Source organism: Xenopus tropicalis, chromosome 8 (assembly GCF_000004195.4).
Source record: "Xenopus tropicalis strain Nigerian chromosome 8, UCB_Xtro_10.0, whole genome shotgun sequence".
In the NCBI taxonomy this organism is placed as follows: domain Eukaryota; kingdom Metazoa; phylum Chordata; class Amphibia; order Anura; family Pipidae; genus Xenopus; species Xenopus tropicalis.
Window position 1 is genome coordinate 12,012,079 of NC_030684.2, and position 25,720 is coordinate 12,037,798.

The 25,720-nt window shown below is 46.6% G+C and overlaps 1 protein-coding gene across 2 annotated transcripts in view; it reads left to right on the forward strand.

The window, feature by feature from the left end:
• The window catches only part of med27 (mediator complex subunit 27), a 173,747-nt gene that overhangs the window by 55,542 nt on the left and 92,485 nt on the right, over window positions 1–25,720 (forward strand). For both annotated transcript variants that reach the window (XM_018096710.2, NM_001011132.1), the window contains exon 3: window positions 19,126–19,256. In XM_018096710.2, the coding sequence (XP_017952199.1) occupies window positions 19,126–19,256 (131 nt within the window). The remainder of the gene's footprint in view (window positions 1–19,125; window positions 19,257–25,720) is intronic.

Sequence of the window (25,720 nt, forward strand, 5' to 3'; positions counted from 1 at the left end):
GTACCTGTACTTGATCCCAACTAAGATATAATTACCCCTTATTGGGGGAAGAACAGCCCTATTGGGTTTATTTCATGGTTAAATGATTCCCTTTTCTCTGTAATAATAAAACAGTACCTGTACTTGATCCCAACTAAGATATAATTACCCCTTATTGGGGCAGAACAGCCCTATTGGGTTTATTTAATTGTTAAATGATTCCCTTTTCTCTGTAATAATAAAACAGTACCTGTACTTGATCCCAACTAAGATATAATTACCCCTTAATGAAGCCAAAACAATCCTATTGGGTTTAATGTGTGTTTAAATAATTGTTTTAGCTGAGTTAAGGTAGGAGATTTATGGAATTACGGAAACACCCCTTATCTGGAAAACACCAGGTCCCGAGCATTCTGGATAATGAGTCCCATACCTGTACTGCCGTATCCTTTGCTGCTGTATCACTTGTTCATCATTCAGGAAGGTGCCCAGCAGATCTCATGAAGAAACACAATGAAGAGAATTTTTAATAAGGAATCCATGTAGATTGCTATCTTGAATCCCTGTATGCAGCTCCATGGATGCCTTTACCTTCTTGAGGGATCCATGGCTACATTGTAGTGAGGTCTTCAAACAAGAGAATCCTTACCTGATTTGGCACCAACTGGTTTGGTCCCTGGACCAATGATCAGACTATCATAGGAGACTCTTTAGGTAGGACCACATCAAGTACAGGTATATTAGAGGGGATTATAGGCAGATAGGGGGGTTCTTTTTTCCCAAAAAACCATCAGCGCACCAGCGTAGGTGGTTTTTCACTTTGAGGTTGAGGAATTCCCTTCCGAGTGATTTTATAATCTACTTGATGTCATCTACTTGGACTTTGCTAAAGCGTTTTATACAGTACCTCACAGAAGGTTAATGATCAAATTAAGGAATATTGGCCTAGAACATAATATTTGTAATTGGATAGAGAACTGGCTGAAGGATAGATTACAAAGAGTGGTGGTAAATAGGCCAGTGTGGTTAGTGGAGTACCGCAGGGGTCAGTCCTTGGGCCTTTGCTTTTTAACTTGTTTATTAATGACCTGGAGGGGGGCATAGACAGTACTGTTTCTATTTTTGCAAACTGGAAAATGAGGTTCAATGTTGATAAGTGCAAAGTTATGCACTTAGGTAGAAATAATATAAACACGAATTACAGTGGTGTGAAAAACTATTTGCCCCCTTCCTGATTTCTTATTCTTTTGCATGTTTGTCACACAATGTTTCTGATCATCAAACACATTTAACTATTAGTCAAAGATAACACAAGTAAACACAAAATGCAGTTTTTAAATGAGGGGTTTTATTATTTAGGGAGAAAAAAAATCCAAACCTACATGGCCCTGTGTGAAAAAGTAATTGCCCCCTGAACCTAATAACTGGTTGGGCCACCCTTAGCAGCAATAACTGCAATCAAGCGTTTGCGATAACTTGCAACGAGTCTTTTACAGCGCTCTGGAGGAATTTTGGCCCACTCATCTTTGCAGAATTGTTGTAATTCAGCTTTATTTGAGGGTTTTCTAGCTTGAACCGCCTTTTTAAGGTCATGCCACAACATTTCAATAGGATTCAGCTCAGGACTTTGACTAGGCCACTCCAAAGTCTTAATTTTGTTTTTCTTCAGCCATTCAGAGGTGGATTTGCTGGTGTGTTTTGGGTCATTGTCCTGCTGCAGCACCCAAGATCGCTTCAGCTTGAGTTGACGAACAGATGGCCGGACATTCTCCTTCAGGATTTTTTGGTAGACAGTAGAATTCATGGTTCCATCTATCACAGCAAGCCTTCCAGGTCCTGAAGCAGCAAAACAACCCCAGACCATCACACTACCACCACCATATTTTACTGTTGGTATGATGTTCTTTTTCTGAAATGCTGTGTTACTTTTACGCCAGATGTAACGGGACACACACGATTAGATTAGAGGAACGGAGCTTCCATTTGAAGCAGCGTAGGGGGTTCCTCACGGTGAGGGCAGTGAGGTTGGGGAATGCCCTGCCGGGGGATGTTGGGTAGGTGGTTTTTCACGGTGAGGGCAGTGAGGTTGGGGAATGCCCTTCCTAGTGATGGGGTAATGGCAGATTCTGTTAGTGCCTATAAGAGGGGTGTTACTAATATCTACAGTTAGTATTAGTGGGTGTATATATAGTTTATGTATGTGAGTGTATAGATAGGTAAGTATAGGTTGTGGGTGCTGGGTTTACCTGGAAGGGTTGAACTTGATGGACTTTTTTTTAACTCTATGGATGGGCCAAGTTGGCAGCTTTTATTTGCCCATTTATGGACACGCACCAGAGGCCCCCCCTTTAGATTAGAGGAACGGAACTTTCATTTTAATTTGACCAAGAGATTTAAGAAGGTGTATAGTGGGTGAAATTGGGTGCAAGTGCTGTAAGGAGACAGGTTTGCTGCACAACAGCCCACTTTTGTATAAGAGAAGCACATATGGCTGATGTTCTAACTGAAGGAGGAACCCACCATTCATTTAATTGCTTGTGGAAAGCTCTAAGTTAATGGTGCAATAAACCATTTTGGAAGAACGTAGGTCCTCAATGGAAAATTTAAGCTAACATCCCCATAAGGAAGAGCTTTTATAAATATTAATGCAAATGTTTCCTTTCCACCTACATTAAACTATAAAGTGCTGTTTTTGAACATTCTGACTTCCTGTTCCGTAGGCGGTGAGCGTTGTGTCAACTCAGCAGGAAGCACCAAGCTCAGGAAAGAGAGAACTACGGCCTCCAAAATGCTCTATAGATAGTGGTTATGTTTGCCTTCAGTGGCCGGTGTAGATCGTAGGGAGTTGTAGAACCTATAGAAGGGTGTAGGGTTAACGTCCCCGTGCCAAATGTGTGTATGGTTACCTACAAGTTCAACGTTGATGAAGGAGCCCTGGCTGGCAAGATGGAGGTCTGATTGCACACACAGACATTGCGGCTTGACAAGACAGCTTTTACTTCCCTTCGTGCATTATCTTTCCCCCCCCCCCCTCACTTTGCTGTATGCAGGGTAAGTCTCTCCGCTTTTGGAGAGATCAAGAGGCATTGCTGAGCAAGCATGCTAAGGGATTAGAAATGTCATTAATCTTACAGGCTGTGGAAAAACAATACATGTGTTGGGGGTACATCACAAGACGTGATCTCTCACAGCTATTGATCTTGTCCCTGTGGATGACAGTGCCTGCAACCTTTCATTTTTGTTGCACTTGCAGAAGACAAGAACAATCCGATAAATGCGACTTTATAGAGTGGGGACTGGTCCCTGTTAGCGTTAACAGTTTGTCACAGGGACTGTGATCATTTTAAATGAGATACACCCTCAGATCACTTGTAGTTAGATCAATAGCCCTACAAATTATACCCCTATAACCACAACTACTGCTCCTACTATATTTTTTTTATTGAGGGTTTGGGACCTTAAGTAGATGAGACCTAGAAACAGACATCGTCTTCTACCTCTTCTTCACTAAGCCCAAAACATTTTCCCTCCTTAATTTGACATCTTGGGCAGGGCAGCGTAGAAAATCCCATAAACCACTTAGATGCAGACCTTCATCAGTGGTTGCAAATTGCCCCTTCCTCTATTAACCTTCTTGGCCTGGCCAAGCAAATGAATATTGATAGCTTTTGTCTAGTCAAATGGAAGACCTCCCTTAGTATCGTTAGTTAAGCCACAGCCGTCATTGCCAACACAGATGTCAGAACATCACTAAATGACATTTTTGACCATTCTGTCCTGTTTCAGCAGGATAATTACTCGTGTACACGTCCATATATAATTGGATGGACATCAGTGGACAACCTCTGAAGTATGAATGGAAGTAGTGTTCCAACATCATCTTTCTAGAGTTATCATCAAAGATAGGACCAGCCTCAAAGTAATACTCTTGGATTTGGAATGAGATGTTGGACAGACTTGTGTGGACATAATTTTGGCCATATAGTTCAGTTCATATAAGCTAATAGGTTGGTGGGCATCCTGTGGTGTATATTTGACAGCCAACATTAACCTCACTTTTTAAGGAATGATCCATTTTTGGAATAAAGTAAGAAATCTATATTAGCCTACTACCAAAATATAGTGACTAGGGATGCACCAAATCCAAGATATTCAGTAGTAGGGACCAGGGAAACACCAAATCCAGTATTTGTTTTGGGATTTAGCTACTGCCTACTTGTTTAGCCAAATACTAACTGTTCGGCTGAATTGCATCCAAACCCTTAATGGAGAAGGAAAGGTAAAAACTAAGTAAGTTTTCTCAGATATTAATACAGTCATAAACACTTACAGAACTGCTGCTCTCGGTCCTCAGTGAAAAGAAGAAAAAGGAACACCACATTTCTTTCCTTCTATTCTGTATACATGATCTTGTGTGTCAGACTTCCTGCTCTCAGAAAAATCCTTCAGGGCACAGCATGAATCTGCTCAGTTTGCTCCTCTCTCCCCTTCCCTTCTACGCTCCCCCCTCTCATGTCTGCTGTAATCTAAGCTGAAAGTGCGCTGTCTGCATCCTGCTACCTGGAAGTGAAGTCAGACCAAACTAAAATGGCAGCTGCTATCTTAAACAGAGGGAGCTTCTAGGGCTGTTTACTCAAGTATAGTAAAGCATTCTGCAGAATAAATAGAGTTCTAGCTTGTACTATTGTGACTAATCTATTGGCAAATAGATTCTCCATTAGTCATCTAATGTTAAGGGTAATGTTCCATGGAGAGATTAGCCGGCTGCGATAGATCTCTGCTGCCACGGGCGATTTCGGAAAAGCAAAGTGTTATGTAGGCCTTTCCACCAACGATTCCCTTTGTTGCCAGTGGAAAGGCAAAGATTAGTGGCCCGTGTTAGCAGAGATCTATTGTGGGCAACTAATCTCTCTGTGGGACATTACCCTAAAGCTCTGGATGACCGAACAGAATATTTTGATGCAACCGTTTTACTTTACTCAAATATCTAAATTAGGGTTCTGATTGGGTTCGGTATTGGCCAGAACGTTCGTTGAGGTAGTTTCGGCCTTGGGAACCTGCCTTCAGGGGCCCACCAGATGCATAAGCCCAAAGGTGGGCTGCCCAGGGCAGGAACATACTGTCTGTAGGGTAATCAGCTACTGAGAAGGCCCATCTGCACTGCTGAATACCTAAACCCCCCAGACTGCTCATCAGTCAGATCCAGATGGTGTTTTCTGACAATGACAGCCCCTGCCTGACTCCACTCCATCCACTCTGTTCTTGAGATCAGATGGTTAACAGAGCAATTGACTTGGGGATGGGAGTGCATATTTTAGCAGCAGCTTATCTAGGGCCATTCTGGCAGCATTCCCTCACGCTCCTCTCCCACCACATAACGGACGCAACCAGACGGCGACATTGTTGATGGCTTAGTAGGCTCTGATTTCTTGACTTGGGCAGCTAGAGAGGTCAAGATCAAGTGACTCTTTAATTGGTGGCAGGAATGGAAGCATTCAAGCAAGTGGGTTGGTGGTGAATGTATGAGGTGCTTAGTTTGGTATTGGGGTGATAGTCCAAATGGGGAAAAAAATTAAACAGTGGATGGACAGTCTGGGACCCTCCAGGACTGGTGTACCCACAGCATGCCATTTCGATCCCACTTGGAGGATTTATTTTTTGGTCGAATTCAAAAATTCTGGATTTGGTGCCTCCCTAGTTTTATACTGCTTAGACCAGGGGTCCCCAACCACCGGGCCATGGACTGTGCTAAACTGGGCCACCTCTTGTCCCAATTAGCTGTGATTCCAACTCCATGACAACTGCTAAGTGAAGCCCAGGAAGCTTTCTACTCATCGTGAAAAGGACCAAAGTACTTAAAGCTCCATATTAAGCGTCAGGGGGTGTCACCACTTAGGGAGTAAGAAGAGCAAGGGGGCTGGGTGCATCTAGTTGCAGGGAAACCGGCTCAGGTCTATCCCCACTGCCCCTGGTCCTCAGAAAAATTGTCTTGCTTAAACCCGGATCCATGGTGCAAAAAAAGGTTGGAGACCACTGGCTTAAGGTGGCAATACATGGGCCGATTTTAGCTGCCGATGCCTTTGATCGATTCGGCAGCTAATCGGCCCGTGTAGGGGCAGAAACGACGGCCATGCCCGACCGATATCTGGCCTGAAATTGGGCCGATATCGATCGGCCATCTTAAAAGATTTAGTCGAATCGGGGACCGCATCAGCTCGTTGATGCGGCCCCTGAACCGACTCTGCCATTGCCGCCGTTAGAATTTGATCGTTTGGCCCCAGGGCCTACATTTGCCTGATATCGCCCACCCGTAGGTGGCGGATATCGGGAGAAGATCCGCTCGCTTGTCGACATCGCCAAGTAAGCGGATCTTAACGTGTATCAGGGCCGGAACTAGGGGTAGGCAGAAGAGGCAGCTGCCTAGGGCGCAACGACTGGGGGGCGCCAGACAGGAGCCTCTCCTGCCTACCCCTAGCTCCTTTTTCATTGCCCCCGCCGCTTGTCATTACGCGGTGGGGGCAATGAAGTATCGCGTAGCCGCCGCCCCAACTACGCATGCGCGCTGAAACGCGAGGGGGGGGGAAAGGTGCAGGGGGGCGAGGAGGCCGACCGGGTTGCCTAGGGCGCCCGGTTGGCTTGGTCCGCCCCTGACGTGTATGGGCACTTTTAGACAATTGTAATGTAGATAACGGAAAAACCTCTGATTTCTCCCAACTTTCTTTCTTCAGTAAGTTTGTTACTCTTCGTGCTAGGAAAAAAAATCATTTTACATATAAAGTATTTCCTCGCTGCATTTTGTCTGCCATATTTTGGATGCCGTTTAGGAGGTTATGCGTGTTCCTCCGGGAGTTAATCTTTTCTAGCTGATTGTAGAGCTCTGCCACATACTATATGTATGACTGATTGGTGTTTGTTCCACGGCAGATCCTTCTATACGACTGCAGTGCAACCCGGAGCCATTTGTTGGAAATTATTACCAAGAGGGCTATATTGGCCACCGCTGCCTGCTTTTTTTAATTCGTATATAAGGAGACAAGGTTTGTGGGTAATGTAAATTGAATTTTCAGGTCATCGTCTGTGTTCCTACGTTAATTAAAAGGTGCTGTGAGCTGACACGCGTGTTAACTCAGCTTGGGAAATGACATTGAATTAAGGGGAGATTATTCACACAAGCCCAAGTCGGCAGAAACTGTGGTGACATTTAGATGTCAACTGTGGTCTTTTTCTTGCAGAGTCTGTCAAAATATAACTGTTTTACACACAGCCTCTAAAAATATTTCTGCGCTTCGTTGTCTGAAATTCATGCACTTTCAGTGCCAGACCTCGGCGTCTTCTGGAATGGTTTATGGTTCTATGTATGTTTTGTGACAACAACAAAGGCTGTCCCACCTAACGTGATAAAGCCAGCCTTGGTCTTATTAATGGGGGAAGCAGATTGGACTACAAACTCTCTCTCTTCATCTCATTTTAATAACTTCATCTCAAACAGAAGCATCTCATTTTAGAAATGTACTGATTATATAACCCAATATATAAGGATTTTTATCCCATTTAGATATATGTCTGGTAATTAGGGCCTTCATGCCACTTCTAGTGTATTCTTTATTAGTTACCCATGTAGTTTTCCAGATAAGTGGAACAAAGCAACTGGCATTGAACTAGAACCAAGGTTATAAGTATATGTTAGGACTAAAATCTAAGGTCAGAAGGAACTGATAGTTGGCTAAGGTCCCCTAGGGTGCTTATGGTCATAACAATCTGACAACATGACGGAAGGAATGTCACAAGGAAGGTCATGATGACCTGATAAACGGGACTGAAGGAATGTGATGAGGAGCTGACAGTGGGACCGAAGGAAGGCAATCAGGAACTGACAGTGGGACTAAAGGAAGGTCACAAGGAACTGACAGTGGGACTGAAGAAGGTCATGAGGAACTGGCAAGTGGAGCGAAAGGTCATAAGGACCTGACAGTGGGCGTGAAGGAAGGTCCTAAGGACCTGACAGTGGGACTGAAAGAAGGTTATAAGGACCTGACAGTGGGACTGAAAGAAGGTCATAAGGACCTGACAGTGGGACTGAAAGAAGGTCATAAGTTCCTGACAGTGGGCCTGAAAGATGGTCATAAGTTCCTGACAGTGGGACTGAAGGAAATTCACAAGGAACTGACAGTGGGACTGAAGGAAGGTCATAAGGACTTGACAGTGGGACTGAAGGAAAGTCACAGGGAACTGACAGTGGGACTGAAGGAAAGTCACAAGGAACTGACAGTGGGACTGAAGGAACGTCACGAGGAACTGACAGTGGGACTGAAGGAACGTCACGAGGAACTGACACTGGGACTGAAGGAAGGTCACGAGGAACTGACAAGTGGACTGAAGGTCAAAAGGAACTAACAGTGGGACTGACAGAAGGTCTCAAGGAACTCAGTGGGACTGACAGAAGGTCTCAAGGAACTCAGTGGGACTGACAGAAGGTCTCAAGGAACTCAGTGGGACTGACAGAAGGTCTCAAGGAACTCAGTGGGACTGAAAGAAGGTCTCAAGGAACTCAGTGGGACTTAAAGAAGGTCACAAGGAATTGAGAGTGGGACTGAAGGAAGGTCACAAGGAACTGACCGTGAGACTGAAGAAGGTCATGAGGAACTGACAGTGGGACCGAAGAAGGTTATGAAGAACTGGCAGTGGGACTGAAAGAAGATCATGAAAAAACAACAGGGGCACTTAAAGTGAAGTTAAAGCAAAGTCATGAGGGACTGACTGTCTTAAAAAATGTATAGCTACAGTAAAACAGTAAAATTGCCTTGTGTAACAAAGACATTGGAGTTGACTTGTTTTAATAAGGGACTGACTATTATTGGCAGAGAAGGGCACAAGTAACTAATGGTAATGACTAATGAGATAGGATACTATAGGAAAATGACTCCGTATTATTAGGAAGTGACCTTTGCATTTGCAGGTCAAAGTGACAAATATAGCAGTAAAGATCAGTGGTAATGACCAAAAGGTTGCTAAGCAGTGGCGGTGGTCTTGACCCGGAAAACCACAAGCAACCGATAGGGGAAGGCAGAAGCATTAGACATCATTTTCAGCAGGAGATGGAGGTGCAAATGCATTTAAATGTGGAATAGTCTGTATTAGCATCAGGATGGTGCCCATTAGTTAGACCATTGGAGTAGGTGCATAGGGGCAGGTGGTGTTGACTATACCTTGTCACTGAGAGAGAGACTGTACAATAAAATTAATAATTGACACGGATACTTTGCATTGGAGAACAGATGCTTAATTTGGATATTATCGTTTTATATAAATAACCAGGGCACCCTATAATAGGTGCAGTCTTATTCACAAACCAGCCTTCTGGAGATCAAAGTAAGAATATTTTTCCTTCTCCGTGTCAGAAAGTTATTTTTTTAAATCCTACACCGACAAGCGTCTTTCTCTTGCCCTGTCTGCCTGTCGACATATTGAACAACCCCTATTACAGCATTAATCTAGGTGGGAATTATGTGATTAAAGAGTTGGCCGACCTAGCAGGTTGACTTTAGTAGACCATCATCCATCGACTGACAGTTTCTTGTTGAAGCCAAACTGGGAGACTATTACATTTTTTATGTTTTATTTGTTTTCTTGAAAAACCTAAAACAATAAACAGGGGCCCATTGTAGCTGGCGATATGGGTCCCTTGGGCCGTTTCGGCAGCTCATCGGCCCGTGTAGGGGCAGAAACGACGGCCATACCTGACCAATATCTGGCCTGAAATTGGCCAGATCTCGATCGGGCAGGTTAAAAGATTTAGTCGGATCGGGGACCGCATCGGCTCGTTGATGCAGTCCCCGAACCGACTGCCACATTTCCCAGGGCCAAACGATCGAATTAGCCTACACGTTCCCGGATATTGCCTTCCCATAGGTGGGGATATCGGGACAAGATCCGCTCGCTTGGCGACCTCGCCAATTGAGCGAATCTTCACGTGTATGGGGACCTTAACTCTTGTAGGTGGCAACCCAACCCAACTAGTTTTTCAAACAAAAAACTTGTGTATTGCCCTTGGGATTGGCTCGCTCGCTAACCGAAAGGAACTTGCCTTATCATCTACATTCCAGCGTGATTCTGTGTTTTCACTTTACCCCATACTGACAACGGTCTCCTCCCTCTGCCCGCTAAAGTCTGCCTAATGGCCACCTAATTGGAGCGGAGCAGGCCCCCGCTTTCCGCGCACCTCGGTTTCTTGCTAATTGAAAGACACAGAATCCAGTCCGAGCGGAGGAAGAAGAAGAAAAAGCAATAATAAAAAAAGATTCCAAAGCAAGTAAATAAATTGGAAGCGCGGTGCTTTTGCCTCATCGAGTGCGGCATTTGGCCACGGCACGGATTTGCTTTCCCCCGTTAGCGGATCAAACGCCGCTTACAAACCCAAACATTTCCAAACGGGCCTCATTAACCAGAGGAAATTTCTTTTAATCAATTAGAAGCGAGTAATTTCTATCTCGCCGGCTCGTATGAAAAACGAAGGCCAGCTCCGGCTTTGCCGACTTCTGACGCCGTTCAGAAAGCCACGCTGCATTTTTATTAGAATAGTTTAAAGGGAAAAAAGAAAAAAAAACCCTCATTAACGGGGAGAAAGAGAAGGATTTTAATGAGGGGAAACAAGGGCCTGTGTTTTAGTTAAAAGGAAGCAGGCGTTATGTCTGTGCCAAGCGCGCGTATAGGAGCAACAATGGCGATTAGGCCCAGGCATCTGCTAAATTATGCATCGCTTCCCCCGGGGAACGGAGAGATTCTGACACGACTTATTTACATCTGTTTGCCTTTCTGTTCTCAAACATGAAAATGTTTTTTGTTTTTTTCCCAAGTTATAATATTAAGTACATGATCATTATTGGGCTTGTGGGTGGCTGCAAACTGTCATATAGAATATACTGTTAAACTTCTGTAAAGTTGTGGTTGTTTTAGGGGGCGCGGGTGTCCTCAGAAGGACAAGCCTCATAAACTGTCAAGTTCTTGTTTTTCTAGGAATTTTCAGGTGAAAGGCACAGATTTATGGTATCTCTCTGTACAGGCTATGAGCAAACTTAGGGGGCTGTTCCTGCTGAATTGTGCTTAGTACAGGGGAATCCCTATGCTGCCATAGTTTTATGGTATCTCTCTGTACAGGCTATGAGCAAACTTAGGGGGCTGTTCCTGCTGAATTGTGCTTAGTACAGGGGAATCCCTATGTGCCATAGTTTTATGGTATCTCTCTGTACAGGCTATGAGCAAATTTAGGGGGCTGTTCCTGCTGAATTGTGCTTAGTACAGGGGAATCCCTATACTGCCATAGTTTTAAGGTATCTCTCTGTACAGGCTATGAGCAAACTTAGGGGGCTGTTCCTGCTGAATTGTGCTTAGTACAGGGGAATCCCTATACTGCCATAGTTTTAAGGTATCTCTCTGTACAGGCTATGAGCAAACTTAGTGGGCTGTTTCTTGCTGAATTGTGCTTAGTACAGGGGAATCCCTATGTGCCATAGTTTTATGGTATCTCTCTGTACAGGCTATGAGCAGACTTAGGGGGCTGTTCCTGCTGAATTGTGCTTAGTACAGGGGAATCCCTATGTGCCATAGTTTTATGGTATCTCTCTGTACAGGCTATGAGCAAACCTAGGGGGCTGTTCCTGCTGAATTGTGCTTAGTACAGGGGAATCCCTATGCTGCCATAGTTTTATGGTATCTCTCTGTACAGGCTATGGGAAAACTTAGGGGGCTGTTCCTGCTGAATTGTGCTTAGTACAGGGGAATCCCTATGCTGCCATAGTTTTATGGTATCTCTCTGTACAGGCTATGGGCAAACTTAGGGGGCTGTTCCTGCTGAATTGTGTTTAGTACAGGGGAAGCTTTAATGATTCATGGCTTCTGATGTGCTTTCTTTATTATGGCCCCATGTGCAGAGGAACAGCTGTCTCTCTTCGGATGTGATCTGCAAAGTAAGAGCTGCCCATGCCCATTTCCATGTTACTTCAACTCCAGAGACGTCCATATGTACTGAAGAAAAATGATTAATGAGAATGATTAAATCCAATACCCAGACATTCACTATACTAGCTGTGCATCCATTCCCAAACCCTCTCTATAAAACACACATCCCCCACGCTGTGACTTTAATTTACTAACACAGTTTATCTGCCCCCCCCCCAGAGGGACCAGTCAGACATTTGCATTCATTACTCTAACTGCAGTAGACTGATCTAAGCCAATTGTTGATTGGTTGCTAGGGGCTACCACTCATTTGCAGATGTTAAAATGGCCGCTCACTGCTGCTTGCTCTTAATCAGCCTAATCCAAGGTGTGACCCGTCGGCTCGGGGAGAGCTTTATCTCCAATCCCCTGATCAGAAGTGCTTTGGCTCCAGCGCTCTGCGCCACTGTTTAAATAATGTATAAATCGGGTTAGACAGGAGCAGCCTGTCAGATTTATTAACTTTGACCTTTTCTCCCATTAAAAAGACAGTTGGTTAAATATTTAATGTTTGCTTATAGAGTTTAGGCGGCTTTTGCTGCTGGGAGGGCGCCGAGCATGTGAGGAACATGAGTTATTTGAGGAGAAGGCCTCGTGCCCCCTAAGCACAGTTTAAGCATCGTTTTTATACAAATAACGGGAAAAATGCATTTTTATTTCTCTCTTTGTAGTTGGCCTTTACGTTGTAGGAGACACAAGGATTCTTTTCCCAATTAAAATCCCCGGCTATATAATCTAGAGACGGCCATCTAATCTAGAGACGGCCATCTAATCTAGAGACGGCCATCTAATCTAGCGACGGCCATCTAATCTAGCGACGGCCATCTAATCTAGAGACGGCCATCTAATCTAGAGACGGCCGTCTAATCTAGAGACGGCCGTCTAATCTAGAGACGGCCGTCTAATCTAGAGACGGCCGTCTAATCTAGAGACGGCCGTCTAATCTAGCGACGGCCGTCTAATCTAGCGACGGCCGTCTAATCTAGCGACGGCCGTCTAATCTAGCGACGGCCGTCTAATCTAGCGACGGCCGTCTAATCTAGCGACGGCCGTGTAATCTAGCGACGGCCGTGTAATCTAGAGACGGCCGTGTAATCTAGAGACGGCCGTGTAATCTAGAGACGGCCGTGTAATCTAGAGACGGCCGTGTAATCTAGAGACGGCCGTGTAATCTAGAGACGGCTATGTAATCTAGAGACCTGTGTTCTATTTCCTGACTATATGGGTGGTACATGGGTATACTGCCGAGGTACCTGGGTAAAGTGCAGTCTGTAAACTCCCCCCCCCCCCTCCCCACCACCACCAATCTGGTTGTTGCACCTCTTGACAGTGTGGGAGCATTGGGGGCCCACCGGGGCTGCAACCTCCTCCTGATGTCTGCCCCCACCCCTCTCCACGCCCAATCCCTTTACCTCCTGTAGCTTGCAGCTTTGATCGGGGGAGAGGGGGCAGCCTGGGTAGGGGAGCGGGCTTGGGGGAGAGACGGCATTCTGGGTAGGGGAGCAGGCTTGGGGGGGAGAGGGAATTCTGGGCAGGGGAGGGGGCTTGGGGGAGAGGGGGCATTCTGGGCAGGGGAGCGGGCTTGGGGGGAGAGGGCATTCTGGGTAGGGGAGTGGGCTTGGGGGAGAGAGGGCATTCTGGGTAGGGGAGTGGGCTGGGGGGGAGAGGGAATTCTGGGTAGGGGAGTGGGCTTGGGGGGAGAGGGAATTCTGGGCAGGGGAGGGGGCTTGGGGGAGAGGGGGCATTCTGGGCAGGGGAGCGGGCTTGGGGGGGAGAGGGCATTCTGGGTAGGGGAGTGGGCTGGGGGAGAGAGGGCATTCTGGGTAGGGGAGTGGGCTGGGGGGGAGAGGGCATTCTGGGTAGGGGAGTGGGCTTGGGGGAGAGAGGGCATTCTGGGTAGGGGAGTGGGCTTGGGGGAGAGAGGGCATTCTGGGTAGGGGAGTGGGCTTGGGGGAGAGAGGGCATTCTGGGTAGGGGAGTGGGCTTGGGGAGAGAGGCATTCTGGGTAGGGGAGTGGGCTTGGGGGGAGAGGGCATTCTGGGTAGGGGAGTGGGCTTGGGGGGAGAGGGCATTCTGGGTAGGGGAGTGGGCTTGGGGGGAGAGGGCATTCTGGGTAGGGGAGTGGGCTTGAGGGAGAGAGGGCATTCTGGGTAGGGGAGTGGGCTTGGGGGGGAGAGGGAATTCTGGGTAGGGGAGTGGGTAGCTTGGATAGGGGAGCAGGCTCTAAACGGGGGGTAGGGAGGAGGCAGGGCTGTGATGTAGTGGGGCAGGGAGTTGGCGGGGTTGGGGATGGTCCCGGGTTGGTAAATACAGTAACCCATTGCAGGATGGGTCTGGTATCAAATCTGGCACAGGGGCATAGTGGGGCCAGTTGGCCTGGGTCGGGCACGGGTCTGATATAGGATTCTAATACAATCCCCTTTTTTCATAATTAAATTGAATTCTGATTGCTTTCTGCGCAGTCAGTTCCCCCCAGTAGGTAATATAGTGTGGGGCAGCTGAATCAGTCTCTAATGGAAGCTCTGACACAGCACAGCAGGGCCTTAAACAGACATTAGACACTATGGATTTAGCCATAAAACCTTTAGTGGCTCTTCTCGTTCTTGCAATTGTTATAAAAGATATTGCTGTGTAAAGACAAGCAAGCATTCTGCTGCCGTTTATCCACGGGAGGGGGCAGGGTTGCCTATTTATATTGCCAGTGCCCCTTCGTTATCATTTGCTTTCCTTAAATGTTGGCTTATTTTGTTTGTATTAAAGCATAGCACTTTAACTTGCCCCTCCGGCAAGGGACCTTAGATTGTAAGCTCCACTGGGGCAGGGACTGATGGGAATGTGATAGGGACCTTAGATTGTAAGCTCCACTGGGGCAGGGACTGATGGGAATGTGATAGGGACCTTAGATTGTAAGCTCACTGGGGCAGGGACTGATGGGAATGTGATAGGGACCTTAGATTGTAAGCTCACTGGGGCAGGGACTGATGGGAATGTGATAGGGACCTTAGATTGTAAGCTCACTGGGACAGGGGCTGATGGGAATGTGATAGGGACCTTAGATTGTAAGCTCACTGGGACAGGGGCTGATGGGAATGTGATAGGGACCTTAGATTGTAAGCTCACTGGGGCAGGGACCGATGGGAATGTGATAGGGACCTTAGATTGTAAGCTCACTGGGGCAGGGACCGATGGGAATGTGATAGGGACCTTAGATTGTAAGCTCCACTGGGGCAGGGGCTGATGGGAATGTGATAGGGACCTTAGATTGTAAGCTCACTGGGGCAGGGGCTGATGGGAATGTGATAGGGACCTTAGATTGTAAGCTCACTGGGGCAGGGGCTGATGGGAATGTGATAGGGACCTTAGATTGTAAGCTCACTGGGGCAGGGACTGATGGGAATGTGATAGGGACCTTTGATTGTAAGCTCACTGGGGCAGGGGCTGATGGGAATGTGATAGGGACCTTAGATTGTAAGCTCACTGGGGCAGGGGCTGATGGGAATGGGATAGGGACCTTAGATTGTAAGCTCACTGGGGCAGGGGCTGATGGGAATGTGATAGGGACCTTTGATTGTAAGCTCACTGGGGCAGGGGCTGATGGGAATGGGATAGGGACCTTAGATTGTAAGCTCACTGGGGCAGGGGCTGATGGGAATGTGATAGGGACCTTAGAGCTCTGTAATGTGCTGGGGATATGTGTTGGATCTATATAAATACCAGGAAATAAATAAATAAAATAAAATAATGAATGTTCGGAATGTTCCTGCGCTCTGCACAAATAACCAATAGGAAGGCGACCATATTGTTTGTGGCCTGTCTGTCTCATTGACATGATGCTTCCGCATAAATGTATGTTTGTATGTACTGTATGTATGTATATGTATATATGTACAGTAGAATGTACAATCAACAAACCAACCAAAACCCATGGTATTATGATATTAATGGGCTCAAACACCCACACGGGGCACAAGTTGTATTTTGGATGAGTTTGGTGGGAAGTTTGTGGCCAGCTTAACCGAATCCAGCAGCCCCATCACTCACAAACATTCTTCTTTCTGTTCCTTTTCACTTATTGATTTACAATGTGAAGGAATCCTAACATAGATATAAATTTTATCTGGAGGGGGGGAAGCCTTCCCATCAGATGAGATTTACAATTGGGATTATATCTGAAGGATTTGTCGCTGTTTGTTTGATATGTTGGGGATAAATAGATGAAAGAGGCCCCTTTGTGCCAATGCCGCGTCCCTGCGGTTAGCCCTTTATGTAATGGCCATTCCGGCTCCAATGCAAACACACATAGGTGCTTGGAAATGCCTGTGGGGGCACGGTGCCCTTGTGCCATTGGCTTTAGGCATTTTACAGTTTTTCACAGTCAAATTGTTCATTAGAATGTGCGTCAGAAAAGCATTTAATAATGGAAAACACTTGAGAATAGATTTATTTCCCTGGCAGTGCCGCTTATTAAAACACAGTAATAACCAATCCTAAAGCCATGAATCATGCCCGTGTTTATTCAGGCACTTTCAGTTGGTTACATCTGAACTCCGTATGCTTATAATACATGAGAACCATGAATATATCCTGTAAATGCTATCCTTATAAACAGTGCTTAGTGATGTCACCTGTTATAATCACTGCTTAGTGAGGTAATATCTGTCACATGACTCGCTAAAACGTGCGTTAAACTCGTCTACCTACAATATATGTATTTTGGATGATAGTCCATGCCTCCCATAGTGTTATTTCCCAGCCACAGCTGGGCTCAACAAAGGTAGCCTCATCAGTGGTTATATAGTGTTTCTGGAGTCCACCCCCTTCTGACATCATCTCTGACTTCAGCTAGGGGGCGGGTTTAGGTCTTCAAGTCTCTTCAGAACTTTGGGACAGGTTAGGGTTGGTGAAGGTTAAAAAAATTTTCAACCTACATCACTGGAATCTCTAATATTTCTTTGATGGTAGCCTCTGGAATCTGGTCTTGGGTACATAGACCTGTACTTGAATATCTTCTAATAGACATTAGCCCAGCAGTACAGGAGGGAGTAATGTATATTGAAAGGGTTCCAGCTGGAATTTGTAGACAAAGAGCACATACTCAGTGAGCCACTGGTGGGGGTATTTATTCCCCCCAAAACATTTGCAATGGAAGGGTTCCCAGTAGCATCAATCGGGCATCTGGTGGCTCTTTAAGCATTTGCTGAACTGAAACTGAGTTTGCTTCTAGATAGATATATATTTTTTTATATACAAGTCAATTACTCGAATCAATTACTTAGTTTCTGCCTGAACTTGCCCGTACCTCAGCTTCTAGCTATCATTAAATCCTCCTTCTTCCAATCAGTCATTGCCGGGCTTGAGTTAATGAACGCCGGCTACAAAGAAAGGCCACCGGTGATAAAGACCTCTGAGGGTTTGATCTTCTCACAGTCAAGAGATTTCTTTTTTTTTTTCCCCAAACTGATCAGTTATGAGGCAGTTGGGTTTGTACCCTCCAGCAGTCTCATAACAACTCTGTTTCTTGCTTCTCCTCTGCCTGTAGCAAGGTTACAGATTGTTAGAGACAGGGTTTTTCCAGCCTTCAGGAAACCAGAATTGGCTACAAGCGGTTCCGGAATTACATTTGCAGTCGTAACAGGAACTTTTTCTTGGTTCTTCATGGAGAAACCTCATCCAACTTGTAAGGATGGTTTATATAAAACCACTATAAAGCTATCCATATTGTAGTTCCTAGCTCTCAAAAATTGACATTTTAGCCATTAAGTAAGGTGAGAACCTTGCCTCAGGTGGTCCTTTACCAGGGGCCAAACCTAGAAAGCTAGTGTTTCCAGCTAACTATTGAGTAGGGACCTGGAACTGTAGTATTTATGGTGCCGGCACAATGCTACTCTTAAGGTGGCCGTACACGTGTTGAATGTGTTTGCTGGGGCAACAGTCCTGATCTTCTTTCCTGAGAATTGCTCAGTTAGGCATATGATTCTTTTGGAATATTTAAGCTACCGGTATATGGTGCTTTGGTAGATAATTAATTGAAGAGGAGCCACATATTCTTTTCATATCTTGCAGTTCTGGACCTTCAACTGTGGGCCTGACCAAATTGAATTGAAGGAAACGTATCCTCTTCAGTCTGAGGGCTGATTGGTCAGATACCAACTACTATAAAGCAATGTATCACCAGCTTTTCTGGGGGTCAGAAAATAATTAAACCACACCCAACCCTAACCAGCAAAATGTTGCCATTGTAGGCACTATAAAGCTGTCCATATTGTAGTTTCTAGGTCTCCAAAGTTGACATTTTTGCCATGAAGTAAGGTGAGAACCTTGCCTCAGGTGGTCCTTTACCAGGGGCCATTCATCCAGCTAACTATTGAGTAGGGACCTGGAACTGTAGAATTGATGGTGTCGGCACAATGCCACTCTTAAGGTGGCCTTACATGTATTGAATGTGTTTGCTGGGGCAACAGTCCTGATGTTCTTTCCTGAGAATTGCTCAGTTAGGCATATGAACCTTTTGTAATATTTAAGCTACCGGTATATGGTGCTTTGGTAGATAATGAATTGAAGAGGAGACACGTATTCTGAACCTTCAACTGTGGGCCTGACCAAATTGAATTGAAGGAAAGGTATCCTCTTCAGTCTGAGGGATGATTGGTCAGGTAGCAACTACTATAAAGCAATATATCGCCAGCTTTATGCAGGTCAGAAAATAATTAACCCACACCCAACCCTAACCAGCAAATTGTTGCCGGTATAGGACCTCAACCAACACATATCCAGGTCTTTCTGCTCTGTATGCTACTTTTGCACCTGCTGTAGGTTCCAAGAACTTCTGGTGCAGAGGAAGAGTGTACAGTCTGACCCGCACTCAACCTGAATCCTCACTGGTTGCCCAAATTTCATCCCGAACCTGCCTGACCTATGAGTAAACTTGCATTTCCCGTAGCCCGCACATCACTAGCCAATACCGTAGATGCTCCAGTAGGTAACTAGACGGTTACGTTCTGAATGAAGGCAAAATGAGAAGTGTCTATTGACAAGACAGTCTCTAGTCCATCAAATGCTTTTACTGTCAGCTTTTCCAAGTGCCACTCTATTGGCTATTGATTGCAAAGTGATTTTGCTCTAATTTTATTCCTCCTCTCTTCTGTCTTGTAGTTGCAGTTCCACGCTGGCCTCGCGTCAGGTCTCCTGAACCAGCAGTCCTTGAAACGGTCGGCTAACCAGATGGGCGTGTCGGCAAAACGCAGACCCAAAGTACAGCCGACTACTCTAGCCCTTCCTCCGCAGTAAGTAATCGATTGTAAAGCAATGATGAGGTGGCCATACACGTTAAGATCTGCTCGCTTGGCAAGGTTGACAAGTGAGCAGATCTTCTCCCGATATTCCCACCTATGGGTGGGCAATATCGGGTGACTTCAGGCTAATTCGGTCTATTGACCCTGGGGCCAGAATTAGAACGCCAGTAATAGGCACAGTCGGTTCAGGGACCACATCAACGAGCCGATGCAGTCCCCGATCCGGCTAAATTTTTTAACCTGCCCCATCCATATCTGGCCGATTTCAGGCCAGATATCGGTCGGGCAGGCCGTAGTTTGTGCCCATACACGGGCCGATAAGCTGCCCATCCGGTCTAGGACCCATATCGGCAGCTAGAATCGGCCCGTGTATGGGGACCTTTATACACAAGTTATACCCCGTATACTCACCATAGGTAGGTAGCACATTATCCCTTTAGCATAAGAGTAACAATTGGAAGTTATATTTAGACTTTAATAGCACATATTCTTTGACTTCAGCTCTCATTCTATAATATAACAGGGACACCTCGAGCCATGACCAAAGCTTCTGCTCTTTCCACCAAGGGTACCTATGCTCACTTGACTGAGAAGCTAATAATTCTGAAGAACAAAAGTTTGCTTTTGCTTTTTGTTTTTATTAAAGCACAAAAGTGCCAAGAGACTTTACCAGCAGCTCTCGTCTCTTATTGCAGAGCATTAACTAGCAATATTCTGGGGATAGCCAGCAGATAACCTGTAATGAAGCCGTAATCCTCCCTTCCCCTCCACTGATTTGGAAGGCAGAGAGCCGACTAATTAAAAATTAAAATACTGTTTGCCTTCCCAGCGTACGACGACAGGTATTTGTACAAGTCTGGGATTGTGCTAATAAAGAGATCTATGTCCAATAAGTTTCATTTTCCAAAGGCTCATTCTGTATTCGCACAACCCACAAGAGCTTTGTACAAGTGGCAGGAAAAGTAAACTTCTCCTCCTTTGTCTTTTGCTGTTTTCCTTTTCACTTCACTGTACTTTTAGGCAGAGGGTCTGATGGTCAAAGGTAAAAGACCAGGTTCATTCTTTGGGGATCACCTGAACATCCTTATTATATAGTACAGTGCTGTCCAACTGGTGGCCCGAGACCCCCCTCTGTGTGGCCCCCCACCTGTCTGTCTGCTGTGATTGATTTCCTTTGTCTAAGCATTAAGTGGTATCATTGCAGAGATTAACTGGCCCCCTGCATTGTTCACACCTTAGATTCAGGCTGTTACCCCCTGCATTGTTTATATATGTAATCCCCTGTATTCTTCACACCTTTAAGTCCCTGTGTTGTTCACACCTTTTAGTGCCTGCATTGTTCATACCTCAGACTTAGACTGTAAACACCCTCATTGTTCACCTGTTCACAGGTAGGAGCATTGCCAGCATTGTACGGCACACACAGACAGCATAGGGCAGGCATAGTATGGCACACACAGGCAGCATAGGGCAGGGAGGGTATGGCACAAACAGGCAGCTTAGGGCAGGGAGTGTATGGCACACACAGGCAGCATAGGGCAGGCATAGTATGGCACACACAGGGAGGGTATGGCACACACAGGCAGCATAGGGCAGGCAGAGTATGGCACACACAGGCAGGGTAGGGCAGGCAGAGAATGACACACACGGGCAGCATAGGGGCAGGCAGTGTATGGCACACACAGGCAGCGTAGGCAGGGAGAGTATGGCACACACAGGCAGGGTAGGGCAGGCAGTGTATGGCACACACAGGCAGCATAGGGGCAGGCAGAGTATGGCACACACAGGCAGCATATGGCAGGCAGAGTATGGCACACACAGGCAGGGTAGGGCAGGCAGAGTATGGCACACACAGGCAGTGTAGGGCAGGCAGAGTATGGCACACACAGGCAGCATAGGGGCAGGCAGAGTGTGGCACACACAGGCAGCGTAGGCAGGGAGAGTATGGCGCACACACAGGCAGGGTAGGGCAGGCAGAGTATGGCACACACAGGCAGCATAGGGGCAGGCAGAGTATGGCACACACAGGCAGCATATGGCAGGCAGAGTATGGCACACACACACAGGCAGGGTAGGGCAGGCAGAGTATGGCGCACACACAGGCAGCGTAGGGCAGGCAGAGTATGGCACACACAGGCAGTGTAGGCAGGGAGAGTATGGAACACACAGGCAGGGTAGGGCAGGCAGAGTATGGCACACACAGGCAGCATAGGGGCAGGCAGAGCATGGCACACACAGGCAGCATATGGCAGGCAGAGTATGGCACACACAGGCAGGGTAGGGCAGGCAGAGTATGGCACACACAGGCAGTGTAGGGCAGGCAGAGTATGGCACACACAGGCAGCATAGGGGCAGGCAGAGTATGGCACACACAGGCAGCGTAGGCAGGGAGAGTATGGCACACACAGGCAGGGTAGGGCAGGCAGAGTATGGCACACACAGGCAGCATACGGGCAGGCAGAGTATGGCACACACAGGCAGCATATGGCAGGCAGAGTATGGCACACACACACAGGCAGGGTAGGGCAGGCAGAGTATGGCACACACAGGCAGCGTAGGGCAGGCAGAGTATGGCACACACAGGCAGCATAGGGGCAGGCAGAGTATGGCACACACAGGCAGTGTAGGCAGGGAGAGTATGGCACACACAGGCAGGGTAGGGCAGGCAGAGTATGGCACACACAGGCAGCATAGGGGCAGGCAGAGTATGGCACACACAGGCAGCATAGGGGCAGGCAGAGTATGGCACACACAGGCAGCATAGGGGCAGGCAGAGTATGGCACACACAGGCAGGGTAGGGCAGGCAGAGTATGGCACACACAGGCAGCGTAGGGGCAGGCAGAGTATGGCACACACAGGCAGTGTAGGGCAGGCAGAGTATGGCACACACAGGCAGTGTAGGCAGGCAGAGTATGGCACACACAGGCAGTGTAGGGCAGGCAGAGTATGGCACACACAGGCAGTGTAGGGCAGGCAGAGTATGGCACACACAGGCAGTGTAGGGCAGGCAGAGTATGGCACACACAGGCAGCGTAGGGCAGGCAGAGTATGGCACACACAGGCAGGGTAGGGCAGGCAGAGTATGGCACACACAGGCAGCGTAGGGCAGGCAGAGTATGACACAAACAGGCAGCGTAGGGCAGGGAGAGTATGGCACACACAGGCAGGGTAGGGCAGGCAGAGTATGGCACACAGGCAGCATAGGGCAGGCAGAGTATGGCACACACAGGCAGCGTAGGGCAGGCAGAGTATGGCACACACAGGCAGGGTAGGGCAGGCAGAGTATGGCACACACAGGCAGGGTAGGGCAGGCAGAGTATGGCACACACAGGCAGTGTAGGGCAGGCAGAGTATGGCACACACAGGCAGTGTAGGGCAGGCAGAGTATGGCACACACAGGCAGGGTAGGGCAGGCAGAGTATGGCACACAGGCAGCATAGGGCAGGCAGAGTATGGCACACACAGGCAGCGTAGGGCAGGCAGAGTATGGCACACACAGGCAGCGTAGGGCAGGCAGAGTATGGCACACACAGGCAGTGTAGGGCAGGCAGAGTATGGCACACACAGGCAGTGTAGGGCAGGCAGAGTATGGCACACACAGGCAGGGTAGGGCAGGCAGAGTATGGCACACACAGGCAGCATAGGGCAGGTAGACTATGGCACACACACCCTAAGGTGTGTAATTAATGCTGGGGGTTGCTATGCTACCCACAGGGGAGGAGGCATATGGATTTAAGGGTATGTCTTAATATGACATAATATAATTCTTTCACATATGAATGAAGGGGGATATCCCTACAGTGAGCACCAACCACTTGGGTGCAATTTAAAAAAAAGTGAGTGGTCAAAACTGGCTTCGTTTAGCAGCCCTCCACCATGTAGACCAGAACAAAATTCCGGCCCTTGGGACCTGCTATCTCTGTAAGATACTTCTGCTAAAAGTTACCCCAGATGAAATGTGTGCTATTGGGCTCCCTATCCTGTTGGGCCCTGGGCAAATGCCCCTTTTGCCCGTGTATTAAAACAGCCCTGAGTTGAGATCCTTTAACTGCCAGATGATCTGGATTGAAGTATATAGACTCTTGCCCGTCAGAATGAGAGAAGAGGAGTCACGCTGGCATTGGCCACTTGCTAGTGGAAGAAGGTTTGTAAGTGGAGAATAAGAAAGGTCGTTGGCAGAAAACTTGATAACAAGGGAGGCTTATTTACCCCACCATTGAAACGCTTGGAAAACAAAAAGATTTCAAAAACAGAGAGGCCCATTAAGCCTTGGAAGGTCATCTTACCGAACCAATTCATTTGTTAAAATTACCATAAGTGCAATTCAAAAAAGGACACTGTTCTTTTCACTTTTTATTTTAGAGAAGACAGAAGCAACAGATTCCCTCAAATGCTCATTTTAGACTTGTTAAGCTCCGTATAAAGGGAAGGGGACGATAATGAATAGTGAAAGTGTTTTCAATAAGGCCGCTCAGAGTAAGCTGTATTTACTGCCATTATTTTGGGCACGTTACAGCTCTGCTTGTATAATTTCATTTGTTAAACCTAATGAACCTAATGGGGGTTTGGACACAAGGAGATGAGGGTTATTATGGTTCTGAGAGGACACTGATAGATTCTAATAGGGGATCTTGTATTTGTGTTAAAGACCTAAATGCTTCTTGAAATAGTGGCTTGTAAGAGGCGCCACTAATTGGCCTTTTCGTGATGCTAGCACGCAGCTTCTGATGTTTCCAGCTAGATTTAGGCTTTTGACCTTCTTAAACCATAGCGTTAATCTTCTTACAAACATCACGTGAAACCGTGCTCTGCAGCCAACAGTTCCAAAAAGAAAAGTAAAAAGACACGTGGGTCCCCTAAGCTTCTTTACGTTCTTATTTCAAGACTGGCTTTTTTAATTAACGTATTAGATTAGTCAGTCTGCCATGTTTGAGCACGGGACCTAACCACCTGAAAATAAGGAGGAGAGCTAATGTGTTGAGGGGAAATGTGCAGACAGCGATTCAAAAATCATGAATTTATTAACAGACAAACTTGAAATGAAGGTCAGTCAAACTTGATTCATAGAAAAATCTGTATTGAGGGTCCCCCAAAGCAGACAGCTAAGAAAAGAGGTCTGTGGCGTGAAGGTCCATCTCAATCAAACAATAAAGGTTCCAATAAAGATTGATAAGAGCAGAGATATAGGAAATGATGATGATAATACATGAGTGATACTAAGTTCCCTGTATAACTCAGCCTGCAGCCTTGTGCCTTTATATGGGCACAGAACCCCTCAGTGACTGCTAATATCCTTATCATTTACAGTAGGGGGTACATTATCCCTTATAATCCATGAGTGATACTCAGAGTTCCCTGTATAACTCAGCCTGCAGCCTTGTGCCTTTATATGGGCACAGAACCCCTCAGTGACTGCTAATATCCTTATCATTTACAGTAGGGGGTACATTATCCCTTATAATCCATGAGTGATACTCAGAGTTCCCTGTATAACTCAGCCTGCAGCCTTGTGCCTTTATATGGGCACAGAACCCCTCAGTGACTGCTAATATCCTTATCATTTACAGTAGGGGGTACATTATCCCTTATAATACATGAGTGATACTCAGAGTTCCCTGTATAACTCAGCCTGCAGCCTTGTGCCTTTATATGGGCACAGAACCCCTCAGTGACTTCTAATATCCTTATCATTTACAGTAGGGGGTACATTATCCCTTATAATACATGAGTGATACTCAGAGTTCCCTGTATAACTCAGCCTGCAGCCTTGTGCCTTTATATGGGCACAGAACCCCTCAGTGACTGCTAATATCCTTATCATTTACAGTAGGGGGTACATTATCCCTTATAATCCATGAGTGATACTGAGTCCCAGTATGACTCATGTGCCTTAATGAAGACACTGAATTCTTTTTTATATCCCTTTGTTTTGGGGGTTGCTTTTTTTTCCCCCAGATAATTCTTTTTATTATTAACCGTATGATTATGATATGCTGGATGCAGAGAGCATGTATTCAGCCGCCATCGGAGTGCAATGCCCTTTCTCCCTCTCATTATGACAGACGCCTGTACCTCGTTGGCAGCCGATGTGCTGAGGAATAATCTCCGTTCCCGTGCAGCTAATGAAGCGTCGGAGCCCCACGTTTACATAAACAGCCACCAGTGAACTATGATTCTCACAACATGACTTTTATTGCCACTTACTCCGTTCTGCTCCTCGCCCGTTGGCAACATTAGGTTCCTTGAATCTCGCACCGTTACCGTACGTGTTTCTGGCTGGGAAATTTACAGCAGGAGGTCGGCTTGGCTCGGAGCAAAACTGTTAAATTGAGCGGAACGTTTAAGGACGGCTTGTTAATGTTCCGCGCGTCTTTGGGTTTAGGGAACCGTAGGGAATGGGATCACTGCCAGGGAAGGAGTAGGTTTTGGCACTGAAATACCCGACAGATTGATA